Source organism: Pleurodeles waltl, chromosome 4_2 (assembly GCF_031143425.1).
Source record: "Pleurodeles waltl isolate 20211129_DDA chromosome 4_2, aPleWal1.hap1.20221129, whole genome shotgun sequence".
Taxonomy (NCBI): Eukaryota; Metazoa; Chordata; class Amphibia; order Caudata; family Salamandridae; genus Pleurodeles; species Pleurodeles waltl.
Genome location: NC_090443.1, coordinates 1,039,557,983 through 1,039,583,059, shown reverse-complemented (window position 1 = coordinate 1,039,583,059; position 25,077 = coordinate 1,039,557,983). Strand labels below are relative to the sequence as shown.

General features: G+C 45.4%; 1 protein-coding gene across 1 annotated transcript in view; it reads left to right on the top strand.

Annotated features, from left to right (window-relative positions):
• The window catches only part of LOC138293678 (N-acyl-aromatic-L-amino acid amidohydrolase (carboxylate-forming)-like), a 30,897-nt gene extending 26,920 nt beyond the window's left edge, over positions 1–3,977 (top strand). Inside the window, exon 7 of the mRNA XM_069232983.1 lies at positions 1,271–3,977. Within this exon, the coding sequence (XP_069089084.1) occupies positions 1,271–1,468 (198 nt within the window). The 3' untranslated portion in view covers positions 1,469–3,977. The remainder of the gene's footprint in view (positions 1–1,270) is intronic.
• Positions 3,978–25,077: the final 21,100 nt, after the last annotated feature.

Sequence of the window (25,077 nt, the reverse complement as noted above, 5' to 3'; positions counted from 1 at the left end):
TGCAGTGCAGCTCCTGATTTAACCACTTGTGAACACCCACTTCTTTTTCTTCCTCATGGAACTCGATTCAAAAGTCCAGTCAGGTGCTCTTCAAAGTTTCTGGGTGCTCTTAAAAGTTTCTGGGTGCTCTGCAAAGTTTCTGGGATAGATCACTCCTCAGAAGTGATCTCTTTAGGAGAAAGGGCTCCACCCAAAGGGGAACTTGTCTTTACCACAGGCAACTATCATTTTTCATGTGCAGACCCATGACACGACTGAGGGTACATTCTGCTTTCAGACATTTACAAAAATGCAATGCAAAGCGTCTCCCTGTAGCCTCTAGCTGCCCTAAATAAATTAGGGCCAGATGTAGAAAGCATTTTGCATGGTGCAAACTGCGAAAAACGCAGTTTGCGCCATGCAAAATGCTGAATGCGATGCTCATTCACAATTTGCGGTACCGACTCGCAAACTGTGAATGCGACTCGCAAATAGGAAGGGGTGTCCCCTTCCTATTTGTGACTCGCATCGCTATGCTAAATTGCTTTGTGACCGCAAATGCAGTCGCAAAGCAATTTGCACTTACCACCAGTGTCACACTGGTGCTAACCCATTTGCAAAAGGGAAGGGGTCCCCATGGGACCCCTTCCCTTTTGTGAATGTTAACAAAAAGGGTATTTCAGAGCAGGCAGTGGTCCAATGGACCACTGCCTACTCTGAAAAACCGAAACCAAATGATTTTGTTATTTTTTTTTATTTTGCAACTCGTTTTCCTTTAAGGAAAACGGGCTGCAAAATAAAAAAAAATCTGCTTTATTTAAAAAGCAGTCACAGACATGGAGGTCTGCTGACTTCAGCAGGCCACCATCCCTGTGAGTGCAGGGACTCGCTATGGGGTCGCAAAATGCAACCCACCTCCTTAATATTAATGAGGTGGGTCTTTGCGACCCCATAGCGACTCGCAGTCGGTGTCTGAGACACCGTATTGCACCCGGAAATTGGAAATTGCTACATCTGGCCCTTAGTGAGGTAAAGCAGGGTAATGTTTATAGCTTTATTGAAACAGCAAATAAGTCACCTACTCATCGCCTGTATACCCTCACAGGGGATAAGCTTTTTCGCTCTACAAATCCATGTTACATTACATTACATACTGAAACTGGTGTATGATGTCAGTTCCTGTTACGCACTGATGCAGTGGCTGTATTCCTTGCAAAACCAATTCTAACTCTCTTTGAGCTGATCTTAAGATTTGTGAAGAAATTACCTCCTCATTATGTTTGGTTTCCAGGATAAGGATTTCCTCCCTCTGAACCCCGGAGACCCCATTTTCCAGACCTTGGATGGGAACGAGGTGGTCTACGAAGGCGACTCAACCATCTACCCTGCCTTCATCAATGAGGCCGCATACTACGAGAAGAAAATCGCCTTTGCCAAAATGGAGAAGAAAGTGTTTTCTATCCCTGATATTCAACTAAAGTTGGACTAATCTGGGAGACACTGCAGAGGGGAGAGGCCTGCTGCCCTTCGGAACACACCGCTCAGGGTTGCAATACATATGGACTATTGGGGTACAGACAAAACTAAGAGAACTGGACCACAACCAAAGTAACAAACAGCTGCTAATAGGCACATAAAGGGGGTCTGTGAGAAGGAATACAGGAGATCTACAATACAGTTACCAAAAGCTTCCACCTAAGGGCAGAATGAGAAAAGGGGGTGGCCAAGCAAGAGAAAGACTGAGTTCAAAGCTTACTGTCATGCAGGATGCTTCTTGTGTGGGCAGGTGTCCTTAACAGGTTTGCCGCTATTTGGGGAACTGATAGGGACCTTGAATACTCCCCGACCGACCATATAATTAACCACTAGGTGGGAAAGCGGACAGACAGCAGTGCAGTCTGGGAAGATGGGGTACAGGTGGCAGGGGAGTCACAATAAAGGAAGAAGAGGAGGGTAAAAGAGGGGTGTCTATATTCCTCAGAGAAAGAAGGACTTGGAGACACAAGAAAGAGAATGCACACACAAAATGAAAGGTGCATGGAAAATAATGGAGACAGGAAAGAGCTTGAAGCAGAAGGAAAAGTAAAGGAGAGGAGAGATGTGGGAATTGAAGGAGAGAATAGGTGGCCACCTAGATCGAGGGATATAGTTTGAAAACAGGAAAGAAAGGAGCAGGAACTTTACTAAGTGGAATATCTGAGAAGCATGGATGAGGTGACCAAAGCCAGGGTAGGGAGACCAGACAACAAAAGTATTCTGCTGTGACTTCATTGGCAAGAGGGAGAAGAACATGAACAGAGGAAGAGATAAATTGAGGGAAAGTGCCAAAGTGCATCAAGGACGGAGTGGAATGGAAGCAAGAAACAAAGCAACAGTAAACAGTAAACAGAAAGCTAGATGACAAGCACATGGACAGCTACCATCAGGTACTGTTTCAGCGTCTTCCAGCCATCCACTTACAAAGCAACCAGGATGAGTAACAAGAAGTGAGATCTTCCCTAAATTAAAGGCTCTCTCATTGAGTATTCAACAAACTGCAGTTATCTATGCAAAACTTTAGTGAGATGAAGCCCTTCTCGCACGTCAAGATTTCATGAGGGCAACTTCCATGAAAAGCTTTCAAAACCGCTGAAAATAACACTTCTGTGCACTGTGCATGCGATAGCTATCTCTGCTGACATCACCGATCTCTGTTGGTATAACTTTACAAGGTGCTTTTTCTCCAGTTGATGCAAAGAAATTGAACAGCCCTCTTCTCAGGGATAATCATGGCAATAAACAGTAGACAGGTTAGCCAATTTTAAAATATAAAATGGCCCTAGGTCAGCCATTTTAAAATAGTTTACAGGGAGGAATGGTCACATGTCAGCCATTTTAAAATATTATCCTGGAAGAAACAGAGGGCCTGATTACAACTTTGGAGGAGGTGTTAATCCGTCCCAAAAGGGAAAGTAAAGTGACGGATATACCACCAGCCGTATTTCGAGTCCATTATATCCTATGGAACTCGTAATACGGCTGGTGGTATATCGGTCACTTTTGGGACAGATTAACACCTCCTCCAAAGTTGTAATCAGGCCCAGAAAGCCTTGTTGAGCAAGGCTTTCACAGCATCCCTTCCTCGGGCTTCTATTAATCGGATTTATGGGTTTATGAGGGGGCATTTTAAAAGAATAATGGCCATGAGGCAGCACTAGCTCCCATAATAAAAGTGCACATTCCTGCGTGCCTTACGATCTTTCAAGGCAGGAAGTGAAGTGCGCTTGTGTGACATGAAAATGGTGTCCTATGCACCTGGGGAAGATTTACTAACATTTGATGCAATGCGGCAAGACAACTTCCTGTGCTGCGTCAAATGGAGAGGGTAGGAATGCGCCATATCTGCTAACACATGGCACATTCCTGTTCTCTCTCTGTGCTGCTGCACTCGTGGTTGGCAATCGCCAATACAGGCACCCTTGAAAGGGTGCCTGTGTTGCGGGCAAGATTGTTTTTGTGCAGGAAGGAACATCTCCATTCCCAAGACTACTATTGTTAGTAAATCAGGGAATGCGCCAAAAACCATGGGTGGATGAGTGGAAACACCCACACTCCACCCGTAGAATGCCTTCTCAGGGCAGAGCAGCGCAGGGCAGCAACTTGTGTTACTCCAGATTTACCATGCCACACAAGGTGGCTCTGCATGGTATAGTAAATCTCACTTAAGGGCTTGCCCTGCCCTTCCATCGCCTTGCGTGACATAAGGGCAATGCAAGCCCTCAGTATATCGGGGCACGAGTGCACATTTAAGGCAGTGCAGCATTTAAGGGGATGTGTGCAACTTCCTCCTACTGTCTTTCCATTACCTACGCCTTATATTTACGTTAATGACACACATCAGCCTTCCACAGTTTGATAAATGAAAAAGTGACCTTCCATATTTGAGATGACTTCATGAAAATAAGACAATCAAGTTTCAATGTATTCTGCTTTAAAATAAAGAACTGTATTTTTATTCATTTCAGGCTAAAGTGTTTCTGTTTTTGGGTCACAGAACTGATCCCTGAAAATTAATTACCAGTTGGTTTAATTCAAGATGTGCTGCTTCAAAGGCATACAATAATTTCAGTGCTGGCGCTCATTCAAACCTTGGCCCCTCTCTCTCTCTCTGTGACGGCCAGGCAGGCCATGTGATACAGCAAACAGTGATAGGAGAGGGCTCTGATTCTCATATCACTTGCTGCGCTCTTCCCATAGTACTGAGAAAAGCACAAGGGCGTGTGCTCTTTGATTTTCAGGGGGCTGGGAATTGCAAACAACTGCACGAAAAAAATCACATAAGTTAATATACAGTAATTAATTACCTTTGGAAAGAATGACACAACATTCCGATCAAAAACCTGTTTTTGTATCCTTCAACAGTGAACCTTCACTTCCAAAATCAGAAACATTCTTTGAAAAACATTTTGAAATTTGACAAATCAGCTGGTCCAAGGAGGGACAAGATATAAGACAGGAATCCAAAAAAGAAGTGCCTTTTGCATGAAAATAAAAATGTTGCTCTGTTACAGTCTAGTGTAGTAAATTTAGTTGCACTGCACATCTCTGTCATTGGGCCTGAATGTTTGCAAATTGTTTTTCTTAAAAGTAGTTTCAGAGTCACACGACCTGTGCGGCTCAACCGCCGATCCAGAATGCACCAGGTCAAAGACTCCACCAGAGATTGTTTTCCACTCAGCAGGTGGATAGTCCGTGGAGTGTCAAAGGCAAAGACTGCATAAAATGTGCAGTGTACAACCTAGTGACGCTGGAAGAAAAACACTTCTAATTATCGCTGACTTACACAGTGGTGGTTGTCCGCACGTGAATCTGTAGCACAATATGCTGCACGTTTTTACAGGGTAACACTTCCTGTTCCTAGCACGTGTGGCTGTAGATACACATGCTCTGCACAGACTGTAAAACAGTTCCCATCCACCAAATGCGGTGGTTAACGAACAGATAGTGCAGATGTGTGGAGCAAAGTTCGTAATAGCCTGCCAAACGACGTGTGTGATGCTGAACAAGTGGTAGCTTTGCTAATGTCTGCTAAAGTGATGTTTGTCAAGAAGCCAATAGTGGTGCTTTTTTAATATTTGGAATGTGCTTTTGGGTGGTGGGGGGCACAGGTAGTGTGCGCTTAGCTTTCGCATAGCAGGTTTTGATGTACTCAACATACCCCAGCAATACCAGCTTCAGAGATGGAGTGTCCATGTGAGGCCTAGCAGGAGTAGATGGACTTGGTTCCATAAAAATACTACACTGGCAACCTCTTAACATCTGATCTAAGTAATAACCTATCCGCTCCATGGCCTGGGTGTGGGAAGAGGAGCAGCTCAACAGTTCGTTGACATCAAGATGAGACGCCACCTTTGCTAGGACGTCGGGGCTAGTCCTAAGGATAATCTTATTCTTATGGGCACAGATTGAGGATCAGTTATTGTCAGTGTCTGTAATGCACATATCTGCAGTAAAGAGGCAGGGATGGGGAAATCATATCGCCCGAGCACGTTGATTTTTACAACGGGCAATAAGATCTAATGTCTATTTTGTTCGACGGACAAGTAGACATTAAATCAGTAATTAGCTGTGAGCGCCCGGGCTTTGTCAATCTGCGCTGCCCTCCCCCCACGGGGATGCGCTCGAATAATCTGTGGCCCCACCCCCGCGGGTAAACAGGAACAGAGCAAGCGGCTGCCACGACCAAGCAACGCACCAGAGGAGACTGAGGTAACGGCTGCAGGGAGAGTGGAAAAAAAGAAGGCTGTTTGTGTTTTACTTGTCTGCCTGTGTGAGCATCAGGCAGGGCAGGCCATCGTCATTACAAGTAGTACATATGTGTAATGCCGATGGCCTGCTCCGCCTAGCGATCACATGGGCAGCAAGACCCTAGTTTAAACGTATGCGTCCACTTGGATAATGTTCCTTTGAGCATCATACAGTCTCCTGTTCATGGGGCAGGGAGGCTAGAACACTCTACGAAGGCAGCTACTGCCCGTCTCATTAAAACAGAAAGCTGCAAACTATTTTCTACTTTAAATACACTTTGATTTAATCTACTGGTGTGGTTTAATGTTTGATAAACCCAGTCATTAGCGCCACCAGTACATTTGTAATTTGTGTACAACCCTCATAAAAACGACGTTACATTTAGGAGATACTATGATTTTGCTCATTTCTTTTAAGCAGAAAAAGATATAAAAGAGGATCCTGAATATACTATGTTAGGCGGAGGGAGACAAAGCTGAACGAGCATCAGGCCCAAACACATGGAAGTAGATGAGAAAGAGCAGTCGAGGCGCTGGACACTTCCCCCTGGTGCTTCTGTCCATTATGGTTATAACTGGTATTCCATTCTGGGTTATACATAACAAGTCCCGTTTTTTAACACAGAATCATTTACCCAGCTTCTAAGCGCTCCTTATTTTTGCAGACAAGAGAACTATGGCTCTCAGACAGAGTTAACTTACAGATATTGCTCAGTGAGATGCCCGCTTGTCTCTGATTGGAAGTCAAAGTTTCAAATTCCTGCAAGCCCGACTCAGCCTTTCATCTTGGACATAAAATATATGGTAAACTGTTCCAACAAGTAGGTGCACAGAGAAGATTGTTCAGCGTCCGTTTTGTATTGCCTCTGCTTATATATTGAATAATTAATGCTATTTTTCTGCTATGTAAAAATTTGGTTCCTTTTACATCACAGTGGGCTTGCGCACACATTTGAAATGACGAATGTCAGGAAATGTGAAAATCCGAGCAGAGAGTGCTGCTGGGATTTGCTCAATTGCCTCCATTTGACCTTGTCTGCACTGTTGTCGTTCATCTTGTGATGTCAGTTCAGGGCCGGCTTTAGCACTGGTGATGCCCTGTGCGACAGACTTTTTTGCTCCCCTCACCCCATGACCACCTCGGATTCCCTCACTACCACCCTCATCTTTCCAATTTTCTTTTATAGTAACATGGATGGTAGCTTTCAATCCCATTTAGGTAACCTTGTCCTTTTCCAAAGCCCACATCCTTGCTCTTAGTGTAAATCTTTTCTCACAACTTGGCAGGAAACAGAATCACTACGAACCATAGCAGCATAAAGCTTCATTGCAGCAGGCTGCCTCGGCCCCTTATTCTCAGAGAGTTTGGAAAACTGTCTCTAGATTTATTGGTGTCTCCTATGTGAAAGGCTTGTTGCAACTGGCTCTACATTTCTGGACTGTGAGTATAAAACTGAATCGAGTACTCTCAGACTTGATCACTTTGTCCTGCTGACAGGCAATATGTCTCAGTAAAGTCTTTTCAACTTTGGATTCAAAAAAAGTAAAGACACTGATAAAGAAAAGCCAGGAAAAGAAAACCAAAAAGAACCAACTGCGGTTCGGTGTTCTACCACCCCACATAATCCTAACCTAAACAAGAACAAACAGTATGAGGCTGAAAAAGAAAACAAGTTTTTCAGGCTCACTGGGTGGAATCCTGGCCCTGGCTAGCCCTGAAGGAAAGCCAGGAAAGGGAAGGACCAAATATGTTCCGCACTATTTGCCAAAAATATCCTACTGTAGCGGTCAGCTATTTAGGTTCAGGTAGAAATGCATCCTTAAGTGGATGTGACCAGTTTCGCATTGAACCAATTAGAGCTCATGAAACTAGCAAGGCACATATGACATGTATTTCGTGGTACCCCCAGGAAATGAAAGAAACGGCATTGCAGTCTCAGACTCTTAGGGCGAGTACCTCAAACTCCAGTCCCCCTACAGAGCAGCCCCTCATCATGCAAGCACTGCAAAAGTTGAAGGAGAGAGAAAGAAAGAAACTGAGACGTCTTGTTTAACAATGCTTACCTAATTACAAAACAAGGTAAGCCACTCTCAGATATGGAAACCATATGTAGGGCTATGAAGAAAGCTGGTGTTGATATAGGAGAAAATTATACAAACCGTGAAAAAGCCTCAGAGTGCACAAGATGTGAGGCAGATATACTTCGAAAGGACATCAAAAAAATATTTTCAAACTCTCGTTTCATTTGCATTATTGTGGACGGAAGATCCTGTGAGAGTGAACCTGTGAGAGCCATCCTGTGAGAGCTGTCCTGTGACATTGATTCTGAGAGAGACATCTGCCCTGTGAGAGCCGTCCTGTGAGAGTAATCCTGTGAGAGCTGTCTATCCTTTGAGAGCCATTGTGTGACAGCCATCCACAGAGTGCCGTCCTGTGAGAGCGATCCTGTGACAGTAGTCCTGTGAGATCCATCCTGTGAGAGATGTCCGGTGACATTGATCCTGTGAGATGCATCTGCCCTGTGAGGGCCAACCTGTGAAAGCCGTCCTCTGAGAGTAATCCTGTGAGAGCCATCTATCCTTTGAGAACAGTCCTGTGAGAACCATCCTCAGAGAGCCGTCCTGTGGGAGCGATCCTGTGACAGTGGTCCTGTGACAGCCGCCCTGTGACAGTTGTCCTGTGAGAGCGATTCTGTAACAGCCATCCTGTGAGAGCCATTACCTCCAGTCTCAGGACACCCCACATGAACTGTGCAGGTTATAAATACAAGATTGATACCACAGTGATAAATAAATACCACCGTCCTAAATTGGGCACTATAAAAACTCACTTACTGTTTTTTTTTTTTTTTTTACAAATGACACATTTGTGGCATGAAATACAATGTGCTCCTTCTTAGTTACAAAGAACTTTAAAATCTGCTATGGCCATAAACTACCCTTCACTGACTACAACAACACGTGATCTGCATCTATACCTATATGCTAATGAGACGGTCTGTTACAAATCTACTCATTAACACCGCACCGTTTCACGCCCTCAAGGCCCCGAGAGCCTTCACCAGGACCGCAGGAAACAAGCACTGAAATAATGTCTTCCATTGTGTCTGATGACAGCATCACTAACTCAATGTCCTTCCCCCCACACCCAAATCAATCAACCAATCAATCAATCACTCAGTACTTGTAAAGCACAGCTTATCACCCGGGAGGGTATCCAGGCGCTGGGTTGCTGGGTTTAACCAAAGAGCCAGGTCTTGAGTCTCTTCCTGAAGTCTGTCAGCGAGGGTGATGATTCCTACCTCCGGCTCACCCGCTGGGCTCTGAAGCCGGACCAGACAAGTATCACCCGGGTCCCAGTCCGTGATGTCATGACTTACATCAGGAGGATTCCTTCTGAGACTCTGACTCGACGGCTGCTAGCTGTGCCACAGCCGACCTTCTGACAGTCATTACTGGCCCACTCTGGCATCTCTGAGCACACCACGTACATACACAACTGCCGCTCACTACTCACACCTGAACTGCCTACTACTACAGTCAATCAATCAAGCAGTCAATCTGGATTTCTAAAGCACAGGTAATCACCCAACAGGGTATCCAGGTGCTTGCAGGTCACGGAGACTTATTCGAATAGCCAGGTCTTTAGCTCCCGTCAGAAGAATAAGGTAAAAGCAAGGAGAAGACATTAAAAAACAGGGAAAAAGGAAGGAGATAGCAGGGAAAACGAGGGAAAGGTGAGGTAAAAAGCAAGAAGACAGGAGCAAGAGCTGTGCAGCAGCCCGGGGAGAGCTGGGCCTCGGGCAACAACCCATTCCCACCTACCGAAGAAGCAGAGATGCCCCAGCCGGATTCTGAGATCCCTCTCTTTCAAGCATCACTTCCTCTTACACAAGAGACATAGAACCCTCTCAGGACATTAAAGCTGTTGCCTCAGCTGAAGGCGCGACGTTCCCAGCGCCGTCTTCATATCTGACAATATTCAGGACCATAACGTGAAGCTGTGGCTGTCACAGAAACCTGGCTCAAGCCATCTGCCATCATATTGTTTGTTGTGATCCTACCACCAGGATACAACGTTCTCCCCTTAGATAGAACTGAGCATGCGGGTGTGTGGTGCGGGGTTTGTCCGTATGCACAAAGTGACAATACATGCAAAGCGATTAAGGGCCTGCATAGATATTGGCAGACAGGTCACTTCGTCACAACGGATATAAGTGGATTTAAATTACAGTGGACGGGATATTTGTCACCGTTGCGGGAACCGCCATTTGGCCGCTACACGGTCAGAAGACCGCTGCCGGCATTCTGACCTTCCTGCTGGGCCTGCGGGCGCTAACTATGTTAGCGCCTGCCGGCCCAGCGGGAATGAGGCTGCAACACAGAAGCTGGCTCCGAATGGAGCCGGCAGTGTTGCGGCCGTGCGACGGGTGCAGTTGCACCCGTCGCGCTTTTCACTGTCTGCTAGGCAGACAGTGAAAAGCCGGCCGGGGCCCTGTTAGGGGGGCCCTGCACTGCCCATGCCAGCGGCATGGGCAGTGCAGGGCCCCCCAGGGGCCCCAAGACACCCGTTCCCGCCAGCCTCTTCCTGGCAGTGACAACCGCCAGAAACAGGCTGGCGGGAAGGGGGTCAGAATCCCCATGGCAGCGCTGCTTGCAGCGCTGCCATGGCGGATTAGCCCAGACGGGGCAAAATCAGCGGGAAACCGCCAGCCCCGGTTTTCTGACTGCGGCTTTACCACCGCGGTCAGAATGGGCTAGGAAGCACCACCAGCCTGTTGGCGGTGCTTCCGTCATTCGTGGCCCTGGCGGTCTTAGACCGCCAGGGTCAGAATGACCCCCTATATCTCTCCTACTCAACAAGGCCTTGAACTTGGACCTGATTTTTGCAGTGAAAGTTCAGATGGAAACCTCCAATCCCCTTAAAGTGGACTGTTGAATAACTTCCCTATAACCTTCAAACACTTACCTCAACCCTTACGCTACCCGCTACACCTGCACACCAACAATAAGCATTGGCAAAGCCAATAGGTCTCCCATTATCTTTTGGCAATGCTGTACAGTAGTGGTTCCTAACCTTTTCACTTCTGTGGACCCCCACTTTATCTTTACTGGAACCCAGGGACCCCCACTGAATCATTATTGGAATTCGGGGACCCCGCCACCCCCCACTGAGTCATTACTTAAAGCTGGGGACCTAATCTGTTAATATTTTTTTATTTTCTAAGCAGTCACGGACCCCCTGAGAAGGCTCCGCGGACCCCCAGGGGGCCCCGGACCACAGATTGGGAACCACGGCTGTACAACATCAGCCATGACTTTGTGTATGCATACCCACGGGTCATTATGCTTGCTCGCTTCCAAAATGACACAGGCAGATTTTTTTTTTGTTATTTAACTATCCAAAATGGATCTGTAAATAAAAACAAATGAAAAAGAAGTAGTGTGAAAGGCCTTTTTTAAATGTAGGGGGCAGCAGTAATTTGTTACCTGGTTCTCCCACTCAAAAAAATTTAAAACAAGACTGGGGGCATAGGTAGCAACAGAAGCGCAGGTGGGTAGAGCAACAGGGAGCGGAAAGGGTGCAATAAAGCAGCACACAAGAGAGCAACACACAGCGGGGAGATAAAAAACATGAGCATGATGAGCAACAGAGAGCGCGGGTCAGGCAGGTGTTTGGTGGGGGGAGAACCACACAAAAGAGAGCTTCAAAACAAAAGAAACAGCAACATTATTTGGTGATGGGAAGCATACTAGGGAGAGAGCTGAAAAGCCACGCACTGTCAGGGAATTCCTAATCAAAAAGAAAAATGCACGCAAGGGCTGATAAAAAGCCAGCCAGTCAGAGAGATGGTAAACATGCTATGCTCCATGGGAGGGACAGGAAGTACCTTGTGAACCACCAGAAACCCTGGTAAATACATTGAGTGAATTTCAATGGATCAAGATTCAAAAGGAAACTTTTACTATGAATGAAAGAGTTTGGCATTCCTCCTAGACAGCAGCCATCACCAACGAGGCAAATGACTGGTGGCCTCTTTAAAAGATGGGTAATTGTGGGGATGTATGTGTAGGTAGTCTAAATAGACACTTCTAAAAGTTGCTCCCACTCTGTTAATCTACAATAACTCCTAATGAATAGTTTGAAACATTTAGGGGGTCATTCTGACCCTGGCGGTCTAAGACCGCCAGAGCCACGAATGACGGAAGCACCGCCAACAGGCTGGCGGTGCTTCCTAGCCCATTCTGACCGCGGCGGTAAAGCCGTGGTCAGAAAACCGGGGCCGGCGGTTTCCCGCCGATTTTGCCCCGTCTGGGCTAATCCGCCATGGGGATTCTGACCCCCTTCCCGCCAGCCTGTTTCTGGCGGTTGTCACCGCCAGGAAGAGGCTGGCGGGAACAGGTGTCTTGGGGCCCCTGGGGGCCCCTGCACTGCCCATGCCACTGGCATGGGCAGTGCAGGGGCCCCCTAACAGGGCCCCGGCCGGCTTTTCACTGTCTGCCTAGCAGACAGTGAAAAGCGCGACGGGTGCAACTGCACCCTTCGCACGGCCGCAACACCGCCGGCTCCATTCGGAGCCGGCTTCTGTGTTGCGGCCCTCCTTCCCGCTGGGCCGGCGGGCGCTAACATAGTTAGCGCCCGCCGGCCCAGCAGGAAGGTCAGAATGCCGGCAGTGGTCTTCTGACCGCGGAGCAGCCAAATGGCGGTTCCCGCCTGGTGGGCGGCAACTGCCGCCCGCCAGAGTCGGAATGACCACCTTAGTGTCAACCCTAATCACATCCCTAGGAAATCAAAAACAGACATCCTCTCTGTGGGGTGAATATTGGACATGGAGGGCTTGTAGGGCCTGTCAGCAATATATGTAGTCTTAACGTTAAGTAATTAGAACCTCTCTCTCTGCTGAAGATAATGCATCTCTCTTAAAGGTCACACAGGGTTTTGTGAGATTGGGGTTTAGACAGTAGGGCTGCATCACTAGCATAGAGCAGGGTACTTGCCAGTTCTCCAGTTCAGAATCCATTTTATGACATCGATCATTCCTCATCCATCATTCTTCATGCTATATCAATCATTCCTTGTCCACCATCATTACTTCATCAGTAATCCATCATTACTAATTCATCATCTATCATCCATGATCCATCATCTATCATCCATCATCAGTCATTCATTATTTATCATTCATCAGTCTTTATCCATCCTCAGCCATCCCTGGTCCACCATCCATCAGTCTTCATCCATCAATATTAATCCATCATCATTTCACATCCATCATTCCTCACCTGTCATGCACCATCTATCATTTATCATTGCTAATCCATCACCCTTTGTGACATATCCGTCATTTCTTGTCCACCATCCATCATTCATCATCGATCGTCCATCATCCATCAACATTCATCATCAATCATTCATTATTTATCACCCATCATTCTTCATCCATCGTCCCTAGTCCATCTTCATTCCTCATCCGTCATCTTTCTTGATATGTCTATTGTTCCTTGTCCACAATCCATCATTCCTAATTCATCATCTATCATCCATGGTCCATCACCAATCATCCACTATCCATCATCAATCATCCCTGATCCATCATCCATCAGTCTTCATCCATCATCCTTAATCCATCATCATTTCACATCCATCATTCCTCACCTGTCATCCACTATCTATCATTCATCATTGCTAATCCATCGCCCTTCATGACCTAGCCATCGTTTCTTGTCCACCATCCATCATTCTTCAGGCATCATCTATTGTCCACTATCAATCATCATCCATCATCAATCATTCATTATTTATCATCCATCATTCTTCATCCATCTTCCCTAGTCCATCATTATTCGTCATCTGTCATCCATCGCCCCATCCATCATCCATCATTGCTCATCCATTCATCAATAATTTCTCTTAGCCGCAGCTCTGGGTATACAAAGCCTCTAGATGCCAGAAGGATTGTTCACTGTGAAATTCACCATTCTAGTGAACTTATTCTAGCTTTCATATTCCCATCCTGACATCCTAGAGTGGACCAGGTCTTCATGGTTATTCTTAGCTATCGCTGTATCTACATCTGTTGACATTACTCCTCTTGATACTAGGTGAGAGCCGAGAGTAATATATAATCAACACTTTCTATCACTTCTATCACAAGCTACTGGTGAAAATTAATATTACCCGAGGGGAGCATAAAAGATTTCAGTGTAGGCATTGTTGATTTGAGTAGTGCAGGAGGAGCACAACCTACATCACATCTGGTCCCATTGTAGTACCCTCCTACTGTTTGAGGTAGTAACATCCTACAAAGCTACCCACAAGCGAGAGCTAAACACAGAAGTGATAAAAAGTTAGTAACCAGAAACAGTATCAGAAGTCGCCGTTGACGGGCTGAGGTCTACATACAAGATCAAGATAGTCGATGAAGATAAGGTCTCGGGTACCGGAAAACGCACTCTGGGAGATGGCACAGCGACGTGTGGCACTGGCCCAAGGCTGCAAAGAAAGAACCAAAAGTTATTGGGAGTTGTACAAGTTGGTAGAAGGATGTGACCTTGTGATCCATTTTGGCAAGTGCAGTTGGAAAGAGCTATGGTTTGTCAGAACCCTTTTGTGTGGGTCCTGGGGGCAGTCATGGTGGGTGGGGCATTCTACAACTGCTAGTCCATGACCAGACCTACTATAGCGCTTAAAACTGGGTTCCAAGAATCCTCTTCAGCTACTGACCCTCACAGTGGAGGAACAAGCAGGCTTCTCATGCAGTTAGTGTCCAAATTCAACAATCTCCCAATAGAGCAAATTAACAGCTGTCCAATCAAGTGTTTATATAGATCAGAAAGATCCATTGTTATCCACTATGCAATACTACACAAAAAGGTGTACACATGTGCAGGTTTATGGTGAAAGTACACGAAAATGTGATATCTATGATGTGTAGGTCAGTGTCCAGGGGCACCTGATCTCAGTTCACTTTGCAGTTATCCCTCAGTCCTAGGCTCACATGTAAGCTTAGACCCAAATCACTTCCGGTTTACCTGCTTTCATGGCAGTCGAACCCGGTGCGAGATCCTCGCCATGGCGTGCTGCCTGAGGTCCCCTACATTTCTCCTAATGGGGCCAGGAATGCTCTCGGTGTTGCGAATGGTCTGTAGATACAGCGGCGAGCTATGGAGGCACAAACACACCCTGCTCTCTCAGCACACCAAGGGGGGCTCCCAACTCTCCTCATGCAGCAGATGCAGGCTTCCAGGAGATGTCCCCTCATCTATGGGAGAATTACTGTCAGCATCACCAGCCTTGGATCACAAGAATTCCCTACACTCTGTGGAATGCCACCTCAGATCACTCAAGATTTCTGAATCCTCTTTTGGCGGTTTGAGTCCCTTTCTACTAGTTCTCTAGACAGGAAATGCTGATCCCACTGTCACTGTTCTGGAACTGGCTTGAGGAAGTTTAATCAGGGCAGACGCCATCTTTATTCACTGGTGATGGTTCCACAGCAGGGAATGATGAGGGGCGTTTGCAAGTGTGGCCCCCAAGCAAGAGCACAATGAGGAGTAAAGACCTTGCACATGGATCTAGTGCATCTCAAAGCCTAGGAAGGCCAGCAATACACTTTGCTACTTGGGCGGGGCAGTGGTCCGGCCTTCATCTTGTGTCTGCTTCCGCAATCTGAAATTGATCCCACTGTCACTTACCTGCCATGCAGCCCAGTCTCACTGGTCCCCTTGTACTCTCTGTACTCACATGCCACGCACACGGAATGTCAGCACAAGAACCCAGTCATAGCGCTTTAATGGAATTTTTACTAACCAAACCTGTAGCTTATTTACTTGCCACCAGCAGCAAGGACAGAGGTCCTGCCTGGTACTACTGATTCAGAAATGCTTTGCTGCCACCATTGCTAAGAGGCTAGAGGCCAGTTCAGGGACACTAGTCCCATGCATTAAGGAAGACACCCTTGGTTAGCTTCTCCAGACCCGCTCTGGATCTCATTACCTTTACTGGTAGCAGGCCTCAGGATTCTCGCATATTGTCGCACATGCTGATCACAAAAAATCAGGATTACGGTGGAAACTAACAGTTGAGTAACTTAGGACATGGGTTCATGATCCCAAAGCCATGTAGGGAGCATTTCCCTCCTAACACTGTCCTTGAGCACTAAACCACTGATTAAGGCCTTTCAGAAAGGCAAACCTTAGCTCATCATCAGGAATGTCTACATAACTAACTCTCACAATTCTATCAAAATGTCATCTTCTAATTTAGTAACATTGTCATGCATTGCTGAGTAAATAGCACACTTGTTTAATAAAGATCTCTGATATTCATACTGACTTTCAGTAACTAATAAAGTATTAAATAAACTCACTTGTAAACTTCTCACACAAATCACCCAGACTGGAGTCCATTCTACAAGTTTCCGAAACTCTGCAACAGATAAGCTGTGTTCAGTTTATGGCCATTTTAGAGTAAGGGGAGTCATTACTCATTCCCTTTTCATGCTGGAATAATTGTTTGAGAGGAGGTACATTGTCTGTGAATCACTCTTTCTTGTAGAACCCTCATGGACCTCAGAGGGGATGTGTAATCTACAGATCTCGCTTCTATTTTGGCTTCATGGTCTTACTGGAGGACGTAGGTTTTACAGCTTGCTTAGTTCTTTGATGAACTTGGGGTCTCAGAGGATATTCGCTCTAAAGACCTCTGTTCTATGGTGGCTTTAAGGTCTTGTTAGAGAACACAAAATCTATAGATTAATCTGCTGTCAGTTGGCTTCATAGACCGGTTAGAGGTTATGAGGATCTATTGATCTACCAGTTCCAGGTTGACCTTGTGTTCTTATTAGGTGGTATAAAATCTATAGATCTTTTTGTTCTATGTTCACCTCATGGTCTAATTAGGGGGATATAAAATCTTTAGATCATGCTGCTCTATATTGCCTTATGGTATTGTTGAAAGACACAACAGGCCTTATGTACGATGTGATCGCATAAGGCGAATTTTACTTTTTGCAACTGCGGAATGGTCTTTTCCAATATACCATCCCTAATTTGCGAGCCGGCATGCAATTACTGACTCGCAAAATAAAGCTTGCGACTTGCAATTAGGAAGGGGCGTTCTAAGAGAGTTCCTTCCTAATTGCGAGTCACAGTGGCATGTATAATTGTTTTGTGACCGCAATTGCGGTCGCAAAACAACTGCAATTACCACCAATTTAAATTGGTGGTAATCCATCCTCAAACAAGAAGGGGTCTCCATGGGATCCCTTCCCCTTTCTGAATAGAAGCAAAAATATTTTTTCTGAGCAGTTAGTGGTCCCAGGAACCACTGCCTACTCTGAAAAAAGGAAAATAAAACTTTTAATTTTTTTGTTTGAAATGCATCCAGTTTTCCTTTAAGGCAAATGGGTTGCATTTAAAAAAAATACTGCTTTATTTAAAAAGCAGTCACAGACATGGTGGTCTGCTGTCTCCAGCAGGCCACCATCTCTGTGAGTGCGACCATTCCCAATGGGGTCGCAAAATGCGACCTATCTCATTAATACTGATGAGGTAGATCATATGCGATCCCATTGGGAATCGCAAACAGTGAGATTAAAACTGTTGTACTTTCCATATTGCGAGTCGCAATCTGGATGGTCGTACATCGGGCCCAATATCTCTAGATCTGTTCCATATTGGCCTCATGGTTGTGCGGGAGGTCATGGGATCTATAGATCTGTCTGTTCGATATCTAAAATACTTTGCTCTCTTTGCACTAAGTTGATTTTGTGGTCTCACTGAAATACACAGCATCTCTATATCTCTCGCTTCTACCGTGGCCTCATGGGTGTGTGAGAGGATACGGGATCTATAGATCTCTGGGTTTTTTTGTTTGATCTTGCGAGGTCACAAAGAGTCTCTAGACTAGGGGTGGGCATAACTCGAGTAATTTTGTGTGTGTAATCCTGTGGAATTTAGAATTCTGTAGGATTACGCGGAATTACGTGAGAAGAGTAATTCTGTGTCTCTTATCACAAAAATGCATACTACAACCAAAACGGACGTGAGGAGGCATTTTTCACTGATAAATAGTGCTACATGCAATAGAACTCAAATAGCGAGCGTGGGCAGCCACTCATGTGAGGAACCAGTCACGTGAGCAGCCACTCGTGTGAACTAAATGTGCTCTTGGAGTTGAATTTTCCTCCTAATTTACTCCCAGAGATTTAGCACTATTTTCTTACCACAAAATGCACCCTCATGTCCAAAATGGATGCAAGGATGCATTTTACACTTGGAAATAGCATTAAATGCAGCAGAACACGAATAGCGAGCACAAATGGACACTCACGCTTGCTAAATGTGCTCTTGCGGTAGGAGTTTTTCACATAAATTACTCTTAACAATGAAATGAGGAGTAGTTGTGTTGCTATCGTTAATTCTGCGTCAAAGAGTAATACAGAATTACCGTAATAACTCAGATTATAATTGAAGTTCCCCAAGGCCTACTATAGACCCCACCCTCTTAGTTTTATTTCAGTCTCATGAGAGAGTTCCCTCTCCATAGATTCTTCTATTTTATGTTGGTTTCATGATTTCATGAGAGAGACTACCAGCCACAGTCTCTGTGTTTTATACTGAAATCAGGGTGATTGGAGGGCAAGGTGTGTCTAGAAATCTCTCCCTTCTGTGTTGCCCTCCTAGTCTTGTGAGAGGATTAGTGCCCATACTTTTGTTTACTTTGAAAGAGGTTCCTGGGTCTTTAGAAAAGATTGGGGCATATTTACAAGCCCCTAGTGCCACCTTGTGCCGCCCTAGTGTAACTTTTCTTTAAGCAAAGGTGGTGTTATGGAGGCCTTTCTCCCACTCCATATTTACAAAGTGGCACAATGCATGCATTGCGCCACTTTGTAAACCCTTGTGCCACATTATGCCTGTGCCAGGCATAATGTATGCAGGGGGGGGGGCGTTCCCACGCAGGGAGGCCACAAAAACGGCACAGTGAAATTTACATTTCACCTCGCCAATTTTTCCATCATTGTTAACGCCTGCTCACAGCAGGTGTGGAAACGACGCACCCAATCTAATCAGTGGCCCCCCGTGCTTTGCTGTGTAGAGTTTGACAATAGCACAGCAAAGCACGAAATTAGCGTCAAAACTTCTGACACTGTTGTCCTAACGACTAACATGGTGCGACATATTGTAAATACGGGCAACCGTGGCGCCGTTAGGTGGGACAGGGGCGACGCAAGAAAAGTGGCGCATTGGGACCGATACGCCGCTTTCTTGTAAATATGCCCCATCGAGACTGCAGGTATCTCATGTTAGTTTTAAGATGTGATGAGAAGACATCCTCAGTAGATCCTTTGGTTTGAGGTTCAGCGGATCTCTGTATTTTATGATCTGCTTGATGGCAATGCCCTGAGGCATGGGCAGTATATTTTGACCAGCTGTAGGCAGAGAGAGAGAGAGCTGCTCACTGGTGAACCAGGGCAGAGAGAGTACCCAGAGGCACAGGATGTTATGCGCTCTGCCTGCTGGGAACTGTAGTTCTTGTGGACAGAATGGATTGGGACAGGGTTTTTATGTGGACTTGTACCCACCACGAAGGGCAGTACTGACGGTACAGGTATGCACCCGCGTTATCTGCCCTGAAGGGCCACTAAACATGGAGCTGGACGTTCATGACTGGCCTAGCCCTCCAAGGCCAGAGAAGCACTCTGCAGAATGAGGATGAGATGAGTGAACTGAAAGTAGACTCCAGAAGAGACCCAGGAGGTTTCAAAGACAGGTAGCTCCTGGCAGTCACTGCCTGCTCAGACCAAGCTGCCAATGACTGACTCTTTCCGCCTTCTCTGCTCTGGAAGTCAGAGTGCAAGCCCCGGGAGCTGCTCTCATTGTGGGAGATTGGGAGGATGAAGGTCAGACAGTCCCTGCCTCTCCCTCAGCTCTAGTAAGTGGATCTGCTCCTGTAGAGAGGCTGGGATGGGATCCTATGGCATCCTTTGTCACACTGCATGACAGTGGCAGAAAGAAGGGGGCTCCTCTTCCTCTGAGCACAGCCTGTGCCTCTCTCACTCCACTCACAACTGCAGGCCCAGAGGGAGGACTGAGCCAATGCAGCTGAGCTCTGTAATGTGGAAGGAAGCTGCCTCCATCAGTGATTAGGGCTTGCCACCACTTCATTCACTTCAATGAACTTATGTTATGTCATGTTATGTTATTTTATGATATGCTATGTTATGTAACGCTATTTTATGTTATGCTATGTTATGTTATGCTATGTTATGTTATTCTATGTTATGTTATATGTTATGCTATGTTATGCTATGTTATGCTATGTTATGTTATGTTATGCTATGCTATGCTATGTTATGTTATGTTATGCTATGTTATGTTATGTTATGTTATGCCATGCCATGTCATGTTATTTTATGCTATGCTATGTTATGTCATGTTATTTTATACTATGCTATGCTATGCTATGTTATGGTTTGCTATGCTATGTTATGCTATGCTATGTTATGCTATGCTATGCTATGTTGTTATGTTTTGTTACGCTATGCTATGCTATGTTATTTTATGCTATGCCATGTTATGTCATGTTATTTTATGCTATGCTATGTTATGTTATGGTATGCTATGCTATGCTATGTTATGTTATGCTATGCTATGCTATGCTATGTTATGCTATGTTATGCTATGCTATGTTATGTTGTTATGTTTTGTTACGCTATGCTGTGCTATGCTATGCTATGTTATTTTATGCTATGTTATGTTGTTATGTTATGTTATGTTACGCTATGCTATGCTATGTTATGTTATGTTATGTTATGCTATACTATGTTATGCTTTGTTACGCTATTCTATGCTATGTTATGTTATGCTATACTATGTTATGCTATGTTATACTATGCTATGTTATGTTATGCTATGCTATGTTATGCTATGTTATGCTATACTATACTATGCTATGATGCTATACTATTCTATGTTATGCTATGTTATGCCATGTTATGCTATGTTATGCTATGCTATGTTATGTTATGCTACGCCTGGCTGATGAGGGGTGGTACCCAGAAGCCGGTCCCAGGATGCCTGTTTCTAGTCCAGGGAGGACCTGGCTTATCAATTCAGGCTGGACTATTCCCATGGGCAGCAGGGTCAAGACTGATTTGCAAACTGGGGTGATGTGGCAAGCAAAATAACAATGGGTTAAACCCTAATCTGTGACTGGGGGTGAGTGTTTGAAACGTTTCAACACACCGTCCATCATTTTATTTTGTGGTGTTGCTATGTGCACTGTAAGTGGCTAGGGTATGCCCAGACGTGGGTCCCTTGCTTGCTGTGCCACTGGATTCAAGCTAGCCTGGCTGATGAAGGGTGATACCCCAAAACCAGTCCCAGGATGCTTGTTTCCAGTCCAGGGAGGACCTGGCTTGGCAGTGCGGGCTGGACTGTTCCCATGGGGAGCAGGGTCAAGACTGATTTGCATGTGGCTGGGTCCACACTGAGGTGACGTGGCAAGCAAACTAACGATGGATTAAACCTAGATCTGTGACTGGGGGTGAGTTTCTTAAAAGTTTCAACACTCCATCCATCATTTTTTTTTGCGGTGTTACATTTGAGCCAGCCATAGGTCTGCACTTCTTAACGTACCTGGATATAGATTGTAGAATGCTGGGTGGGCGTCTGCATATCGGTGGGCTGGGAACTGTATATTGTACCTCAAGGTGCAATTATCCTTCCTGGTTCGATTCCAGGGCTGTAGGATGATGTAGTTATCTTGGAAATAGCCATGTTTTCAACTCTCTTCTGAAGTGTACATGCTCCTGAGTGCTTCAAATCTTGTCTGGTAGCGAGTTTCGGAGGTTGGCAGCTTGTGCTGAGAAAGCAGTGAGCGACTCATAGATTCTTTGTAGGAAGGTGGTGTGACGATCTGTAGTGGAAGCCCAGAGCACAGTGTCCTGTTGGTTTGTGTTGCTTGAATTTAACTTGTAGACATGTTGATCCTTTTCCTCTGCGGACGATGCAGAGGGCCTTGAACATTGCCTCTCTAGCTACCGGTAGCCACTGGAGGGATTGCAGACTGGAGTCAGGCGTTCTCTCAGGTCAGGGTGGACAAGACGTCTTGCGGCAGCATTTTGGATTTATTGCATTTTTTGTGTAATGGAACTGGATGCACCAAGATTTAGGCTGTTTGCATAGTCAAGCTCAGAATTTTTCAGTGTGAGAAAGGTCGTAGCTTTTGTTGGTGTCCAAGTCATGGGAAGATGCGTTGCAGTGTTTTAGTGTTTTTACTGTGTAGCAGGTACTCCTCGTTACCTTGTTGACGTGTAGTATCAAGGATTGCTCTGAATCTATGGTTACCCCTAAGTTTCAAACTTGTCTTGATGATGTTGGGGGTAGGGGCACCTCAAGATCCTTGGGCCATTTGTAGTAGGCTGGTATTTTTGTGGTTGTCTGTCTTTGCGGTGTTGAGCTTTAGTTAGTTACTCATCATCCATGTATTTATGGTACAATGGCAATCATTGAGTTTTTAGTTGTAGAGGTCTTCAGGCCATCCATTTGTTGAATAATAGAGGAGATATGACCCCCCCCCTTAGGAATGCTGCAGTGTTCGGTGTTAGGAGCTGATGTTAAGGTGGTAGGTATCACACTTTGTCTTTCTTCGAGGTAAGAAGCAATCCATTTTAGAGCATTTTCACCTGCTCTGAAAGGATGGAGTCTCCGTAGTAGCATGTGGTGGTGGACAGCGTCAAACGCTGCTGGTTGTTCCAGAAGCAATAGAATGCCCTCTCGATTCTTGTACACTCTGAGGTTTAGGTCACTCCAAGTTGAAATGATGGTTGATTCTGAGTCTCTGCCTGGTCTGAGGCTTGATTGCTGGTCTGAGATGTGGTAATTGTTTTTTGTCAATTTTGAAAGATGAGTAAACACTGCTCTTTCCATTTTTTTTCTTGGAATGGACCATTTGACATTACTCTGTAGTCTCCTGAGTCACATAGACAGGAGGTTTTCAGCTTGAGTAGAATGAACCGTCTTGTGTAGTAAGGTTCTAGCTACCTCCCCTGCACGGGTTGTGGGAAGGGCGTCTTTACAATTGTTTGAAGGTGTTGGATCTAAATGTGATCTTCATGGTTTTCTTGCAACTGTAGTGTTGGGAATTCTTTTTTCTGAGAGGCTATAGAAAGTATTTAGAGTTGAAGGTTGCTTGTCTCTCTTTTTATGGTGGTTGGATCATGTGCAGTGGTGGTGTCCTCTATGGTCCCTATAAGGTAATTTTCTATCTTCTTAGTTTTGCAGGTCAGTTCCATGACATTTTGTCACCGAAGGCTTGCGATTGTGATGTTTCTGCACTTTGGCACTCTGGATTGCAGACGTCTACTGATGCTGTGGTTATATACAAAACCCGTCATCTGAACACGATTGTGTAGATTGTATAGAGGTCCCGTAGTCTGTAGATCCCTCCATTCTATTAATGATCCTTAGACAGGGCTGAGAATCTACGCATTCCCCCTTTTACATTGACTTTAGGATTCCTTAGGAGGACACAGCATCACTCAATTGATGGTTATCAGTCTCTTGAGACTGTGGAGTCTACGGATCCACTTGGTCTGTTGATTTCATCGCCTTGTGAAGCATTTGAGTCTATTGGTCCGTGTGTTCTTTGTTGATTTTGTGGTCTCCTCAGACAATCTAGAGTTAACGCCTTCAGGTGTTTGTTGATTTTCTAGCCTCATCAGACATGGGTCCATGTGTTATTTGTTGATTCGGTGGTCTAATGAGGCAAAGCAGAGTCTATTGATAAGTATGAGTTGTCGATTTCATAGTCTCACCAGACAATGGAGAGTCGATGCATCCATTTGTTCCTTGGCAATCCAATGGTCTCATCAGAAATGTGGGTCTAGGGGTCCATGCTGATTTCATGGTCTCATCATGAGGCAACTGAGTATGGGCCCACGGGTTCCTTGTTGATTCCATGGTCTTGCGGGACAATGAACAGTTTATTGTCACTTGTCCTGGGAATCCAAATGCTGAAAACATCCAAATGGACTTTACAGTATTTTGGGCAATGCCCCCAGACCCAGTAACTATCCTTCCAGCGATCAAGGTAATTGCCTCCTCGGATGTATTTGAATAATGACTTTTAAAAAAACCTACTTTTTGAACAACACCTCCTTTCGGGTACCGCTAATCTGAGGACCTGTTGGGCACCCCGAAAATAAAAATCTGCCAACCCTGAATTCTCTGTTTTGCCTAACACCCGGGATTTCAATGCTCATTCCTTCCATCTAATTTATCTTAGAATATTTCTCCCCCATTATCAAGTGTTCTCCAGAGGTTCTTTGCACTTCGGTTTTCTACATGCTATATTGATTTACTTGTCTTCATTTGCATTATGTTGGTTACGTCCTAATTTTTTTTGTAAAGCACCGTGACACCCCAGAGGTCTGGCCCATGCTATAGAAAAGCATGAAATAAATAAATATTGATCAACATGTGCGCTGTAGATTTCAATGTCTTGACAAGCAATGGAGAGTGGATGGGCCCATGCGTTCTTTGTTGAGTTCATGTTCTCGTGAGGCAACTTATTCTATGGACCAAAGTGTTCTTTGTTGATTTCATCGTCCGCGAGGCAGTGCTAAGTCTATGGATGGATGCATGATTTGTTTAGTTCATGTTCTCGTGAGACAATGGAGTCTATGGACCAGAGTGGTGTTTGTTGATTTCATCGTCTCGCGAGGCAGTGCTAAGTCTATGGATGGATGCATGATTTGTTGAGTTCATGTTCTCGTTAGACATTGGAGTCTATGCAAGAAGTGTTCTTTGTTGATTTCATCGTCCCGCGAGGCAGTGGTAAGTTTATTGACTGATGCATGATTTGTTGAGTTCATGTTCTCGTGAGACAATGGAGTCTATGGACCAGAGAGTTGTTTGTTGATTTCATCGTCCCGCGAGGCAGTGCTAAGTCTATGGATGGATGCATGATTTGTTGAGTTCATGTTCTCGTGAGACAATGGAGTCTATGGACCAGAGAGTTGTTTGTTGATTTCATCGTCCCGCGAGGCAGTGCTAAGTCTATGGATGGATGCATGTTTTGTTGATTTCTCGGTCTGCTCAGGCGATGGACAGTCCCTAAAAGCCTGTGATGTAACAGCCCACCTGGCCTCATGGCTGTCGAGGAGTCTGTCCATCACTCGCTTCTATGATGGGCTCCTTCCTGCCTTTCTATTTCGGACCCGCGGTCTCGTGGTCCACGCTTCTCTTTGTGGAAGTAACCTCTTATTTGCTGAAACATCCTCCATGCGTCTTCCTCCTTCGGCTT